At 31.6% G+C, this 5751-nt stretch overlaps 1 protein-coding gene across 7 annotated transcripts in view; it reads left to right on the plus strand.

Annotated features, from left to right (window-relative positions):
* LOC122397267 (cGMP-specific 3',5'-cyclic phosphodiesterase-like) overlaps positions 1-4600 on the plus strand; it is a 100576-nt gene extending 95976 nt beyond the window's left edge. For 2 of the 7 annotated variants that reach the window (XM_043396341.1, XM_043396343.1), the window contains 4 exons: positions 422-551; positions 637-759; positions 836-1225; positions 1505-4599. In XM_043396341.1, the coding sequence (XP_043252276.1) occupies positions 422-551; positions 637-759; positions 836-1225; positions 1505-1548 (687 nt within the window). In that variant the 3' untranslated portion in view covers positions 1549-4599. Of the gene's footprint in view, positions 1-421; positions 552-636; positions 760-835; positions 1270-1504 lie in introns of all 7 variants that reach the window. The other 5 variants (XM_043396338.1, XM_043396336.1, XM_043396340.1 and 2 more) reach the window with 4 other exon arrangements.
* Positions 4601-5751: the final 1151 nt, after the last annotated feature.

A 5751-nucleotide genomic window follows, 5' to 3' on the forward strand; every position in this document is an offset into this window, starting at 1 on the left:
ATCACCTGCAGTCCCCCTCGATCATTCTCTATTTAACAACAGAATTGTTTATAACAAAACCCAAGTCCGTGTGACGAGTATTAATATAATGTTAATTATTTACCTACCTTTTTGGTAAAAACATGTTTCTGAATCGTTGAATTGAAATTTGAGAAATTGCAACGATTGAAAGGTAATACCATGCAAGTAAAGTCCAAGTGTAACTAAAATTGACTTTATGCAGTAGTTTTGTTCGTTACAAATTATTAATCGTTAAACAATTACTATATTTGTAACAGATACTTTTACATTTACAGTAGGATTAGAATATACATGCATCGATATGTATTAGGCATGACTCAGACTGAAAATGTTATAATTTTAAAACTTTTATACGTTCCATATATTAATTCTATTTAAAATTGTATTCATGTTTCATTAGTCATGGGCCAGAAGACGTGGATCTGCTCCAGTCGGTCTTTTATCTAGATTGGATGACATCACAACATCTACAAGAGTCGATCATACTTCTAGGCGTGGATCTGTGCCAACCGACATTACTAGGCAGCAAAGTACGACATTAGAATATAATAATAATAATTGATAATGGATATTGAAAGGATGCAGCAAATAAAAAAGTATGTATTGTATTGTTAGATGGAGGCTTCAATCGATTAGCTTTAGGACCTCGAGAGGGTTATATTGCAGCACCTAGGAGAGCGAGTCTTCCTCAAGAAACTGCTCTTGGAAATCTTCTTGGCAATATTTTATCTCTAACCAGTACGTATTCCCTGAAACTTCGCTATAAAAAAAATCACTTTGACCTAACGTTTTTACATTGGTTCGAAATTTTTAGATGAACGAGAGAATCTCCCAATAAACAATAACAACAATAATAACAATACCGGAACTACCAATAATAATGGAATCACAAGAATAATCGATAGCATCGGACCTAGCATGCCGTCTCCGCGACGAGGTTCAGTGCCAGCAGACATATCTGAATTACGCCGTGATATGTTCAATAGGAGTAGCATAAATGGTAAGCCTCGTAATCGGAAAAAGGTTTTGAGGAGGAGAAGTTCTGGAGGACCAGAAATGTTTTCTGGAGGATCCACAGATGGAAACGATAATGGCACATGGCTTAAATGGAAGAGGGAACTAGGAAAAAGGGACTCTATTCCTGAACCGCTCATCAAGCGAAGAGGTTCTCTGCCCATAGAGATGGTGGCCATTTCTCATGCTGGTCGGTACAATCATAGATAAAGGAGGATGTCGTAAAACAAGCCGGTACCATTGCGTTCTCCACTAATATTTATATCGAGAAATTGATTCACTAGCTTGTTCAGAAATTACTAGAGTCTATCGGATTAGCAGCATTTAGTAAACGTCCAGCACCAATTAGTAGCATTCTTAAAGACACAGATGTTAACGTTCTCAAAGTCGTGTACGTTCAGTAATGTTCGTAGAAGTAGGAGGCTGGTCGTCGATTGTATCTAACAAAATCACTGTGTATGCATAACAGGATCAGGAGCAGGAGCTCGAAGATCCAGTTTGTGGAGACTTTAGCATGGATTGGAAACAAGTGGACCGCACGTGCAACCAGCGGTTGATAATTAGATCATCAAATGCTACCGTACTAACAGTCTTTCCTTACAACTTTAGCAGCAACAGCGATGATTGACTTCCACGTTCCAAGATTGCCAAAACTGGAACTTCTTTTATCGACCATACTTGTGGGCAAGTGAATTTTGTAAAATTAATCAAGATTTCTACAATAATAATCGCAATACAAACAAAACGGTTGAAGCGATTTATTCGTCAGTCGCTCATAACTTCATTGTCATTGTCATAGTACTAAAGCGTATAGTAGAAGAATCAACTTAAGAAAAAAGAAAAGAGAACAAAAGTGGCTTATGTATATCATAACAATTGGCACAGAATACAAATTTAAGATTGGCAGATAGCGACATTAAATTTTACGACAGGGTTAACGTAGGGAAAGAAAAGAAAAAAATATGAATTCTAAAGTCTTCCCTGCAACTTACGCGTCCGCGTGGAAGAAATGAAATGTATACACACTAGTTATGTTCGCTATACACGGTGATTCTAAAAACTGGAACAAGCTGTAGATCTTCTCTAAGCAGATACAAGAAATAGTTAAATCTTACAATGGAGTCGTGCAACATATACAGGTATGATATGCACTTACACTTATTATTTAAATGAAACTATGTTTTTTTTTTTTAAATCATTCTCTTTGAGAAAAATAGAATATTCGGTACGATACATTTCTGTAGCACTTTATCTATTTTTATTACAGTTTACAAATTTTCTCATTAGTGCAGCCTATTATGATATATTTAAAACTAATTTAATTTAACAAATTAAATAAAATCGAATGAAATGTTTAGAAATTATTCAACATAATGTAAAGAAAATCTGAATGATTTCATGTGAAACATAAATATGAAATCATATTAGAAAAGAGCTGCAGTTCGTCCCAATTTTTGAAATCATGCTGTATTTCCATTTGTGCCATACACAGATGTTGTCGAAAACTTGACACAGTCAAACACAGGGTTCAATACGACGATTTTAATAATTAAAATGCCTAGGTACGGAGAAGGAGAAAAGACTGGTAGAGAAACACACCGCTATAAAACTAGACACTTTTAAAAAGGCACATAAATTGGTCGAAACGAAGTGACATTTGCTCATAGCTAGAAAAATTATTATTTGTTAAACAATTGGGGCAGGATAACGTTGTCTTAATTTAGTTAGTCATTTTCCACATCCGTCATCCTCATTAAATATTGTATTCGTTTCTGCATCCAACCTTGAGGCTGAAATTTCTTTATCTTTACCGAGAATGTTACGAATAAAAATGGAAGAAAAAAAAATTGAATTTATTATTAAGTTGGAAATAAGGAAAAGTAATAGCTATGAAACGTAACTCTGATAAAAATATACTCGATATCAGTAGTAGTTTCCTTTGAACTGTAATGAAAATCAAGATAGACATTCCATTAAAACAGATAGTAATAATACGTAGGACACGAATGAGAATTAATAATAATAACATTGTAATTATTGCTATTTATCATTATTCATTATAATATCATAATGATCATTATTGTCATCATCGTTGTTGTTATAGTTATAAATGAAATCTTAATGCCCGTTTAAGTAAGTAGACATAAACTTAGGCAGTAATAATACCTGCGTTTAATTACAAGGTTAATTAGTTAGTGAATTGCGTGGAATTATAACCATAATTGTTTATAATGAAAACAAAAGATGGTTCTGATGTATGGGTTTACGGTACGTGAACCAAAATCAATCAAAAGCAAAATTTGTTAATACTATCTCTTACAATATTAATTTAGTAATATGTATTTAATTAATAAACTTTGATTACGCAAAGTACAATTACTAAACTGCCTATGCACAAACATTTTATACAATGTGTATTCAAACATTGTCCTATTTTACTGTCAAATTTCAGTTGTTACAGGGTTATTATATAAAAACGTTTTAATAGCATTTTTTAATTATTTTTCTAAGAACAGAAAAGCAAGGAAAATTGATAATGACTATCACGTACTGCTACAACCTGTCGTCCCTCTGACTGTCAGAAAGTAAAGAAAATATTATTAAGCCATTGCAGTTCAGTAATGATATATAACAGATCTAAGTTTATAACTAATCAAAGTAATAATTGATATCTGTATCGACGTAATATAGATAGGTATCCATTTCCCAAGCAAAATGTTGCAAGCTTAGCAAACTTCCCCTGGTAAAATTTCCAGATCTTCTCGACGCAACAACTATCAGAGCTTTATGTGTGTTTCACTCAATGACCAGAAAAAGAAAGATGTAACAAGACCACCTTCAAAATAGATTTCAAATCTTTAAACATGAAATGCGAAAACAGTTCTTACGTTTTCCTATTTGTAATGCGGAGGAGCTCTGCATACATGACTTTATGGTATAAGTGTATTAACAACTAAGTTAGTATAAAACTACTAGTCTTTCTAACTCTTAATATAATCTGTATATATGTACGTTCGCATGTACATATATACATTTGACAAAGAAATGCACAGAAAATACCAAGGAACACATTGACGAAAGATATTGAGAACTTTTATTTATTTATACCTCTTGAAACACTTACCTTTACAGACAGACCAATAAAAATGGGACTAAACAGAATCTCTTTACGAAAATGATAATTGACATAGCTTCTGAAGTAAATTTGAACACAATATTATAAACGACCACTCTGTCCAACTACTTTTCGAAGAATTTATAACACCCAAATATACATGTTTCCCATAATGCCTCATTCCAATAGAGAGCAATTAATGTTCTTCGAAAATTCTTCTCTTCTGCCATCCTGTAGATATCGTGTAATTGTAATACACCATTTTCTATGATTGTAATATCTTGGGATGTGCAAAATTAATAAACCGATTCATTATTACTTTATAGGAATAGATGTAAAAGTAGGATATTTAACATACAATGCATCAAGCAGTGTTTACGCTCATGTGAATATTCATTTTTTTTTATGGAACAATGTTATGCTATTAAATTAGTGTGAAATGTTTAAACTGCTATAATGTTTTCCCTTCTTCTGTAAACTTCTGTTCTACGACTCTATGAGAAAGTATTCTTAAAAAATTTATATGAAATTCTAAAACGTTCAAAGAAATAATGTTTCTTTAAAACAATTATAACTTAAAATGCAAAGTTATATTTATATTAAATATACCTTTTGCGATCTCTATATTATTTTCTCTACGAATGATAATTTGGAAATCTAAATTACTATTATTATTATTATTATAGTACGTACAATACATACGCACATTTGATACCTTCAAATGATAAGGTTATTTATCATTTTCTGTTTTTATTTCTCATTACATACATAAAAATAACAAGTAATCTTAATGATTCATTTTTTCAACATCTATAAGATTAAAAAGTTAATAGTCAAGTTAAAAAAACATTAGATGTGATATTTCTGTTGAAAATAAACAAAAGAGTGAAACGAATGTTACAAAAGAAGTTATATCTTTCATTTCTTTAACGATATTTTCGATTAATTATTCTCTTCTTTACAACATTTAATGTCATAATTGTACATCGGCAAAAAAATTTTGCGTGTAATTCGCAGTATTGGAAATGTCAATTAACAAGTAACAATTCGTATATAATCGGTCTGACGATAAGAAAGTCGTTATGTATTTTCTATAATGTTACTGGTAGATAACTACTGCGTTAGAAACAATTAAATGATGTGTTCTTATCATTATTCGTAATTAAATTACAATATTGTTACAATAAACACGAGATGCGAAATAGTATGAACCGAATGCGTGCATGTGTGATAATAATAAGAATGCAAGCGTAGTCCAATCGATCGTCCTATTTATGGTGGATTGTATGAAGAAAATTAATATACATGTATTATGTATGTCGTGGCTCTACATGGCCTATTATATTCATTAGATCGGAATTACTATAGTTAATAATTATAGTGCCCAAATTTTCTTTCATTTTCATTTGGTTGTATCGACTATTTATTTTGTGAATGTACATGCAACTTAATCAATCATACGACAAAGCTCCCATTTATAAGTTTAGAATTGAATGATACGTGATGCGATATGTAAACCCGTCTTCTTTATTAAAAAAAACACACGAACATTATACGAGTATACCTTATTAATTTTCTTCTTTGCTGCCAACCCTTGTACC

This window comes from Colletes gigas, unplaced genomic scaffold, assembly GCF_013123115.1.
Source record: "Colletes gigas isolate AHSC1104 unplaced genomic scaffold, ASM1312311v1 Colletes_gigas_Sc00009, whole genome shotgun sequence".
Taxonomy (NCBI): Eukaryota; Metazoa; Arthropoda; class Insecta; order Hymenoptera; family Colletidae; genus Colletes; species Colletes gigas.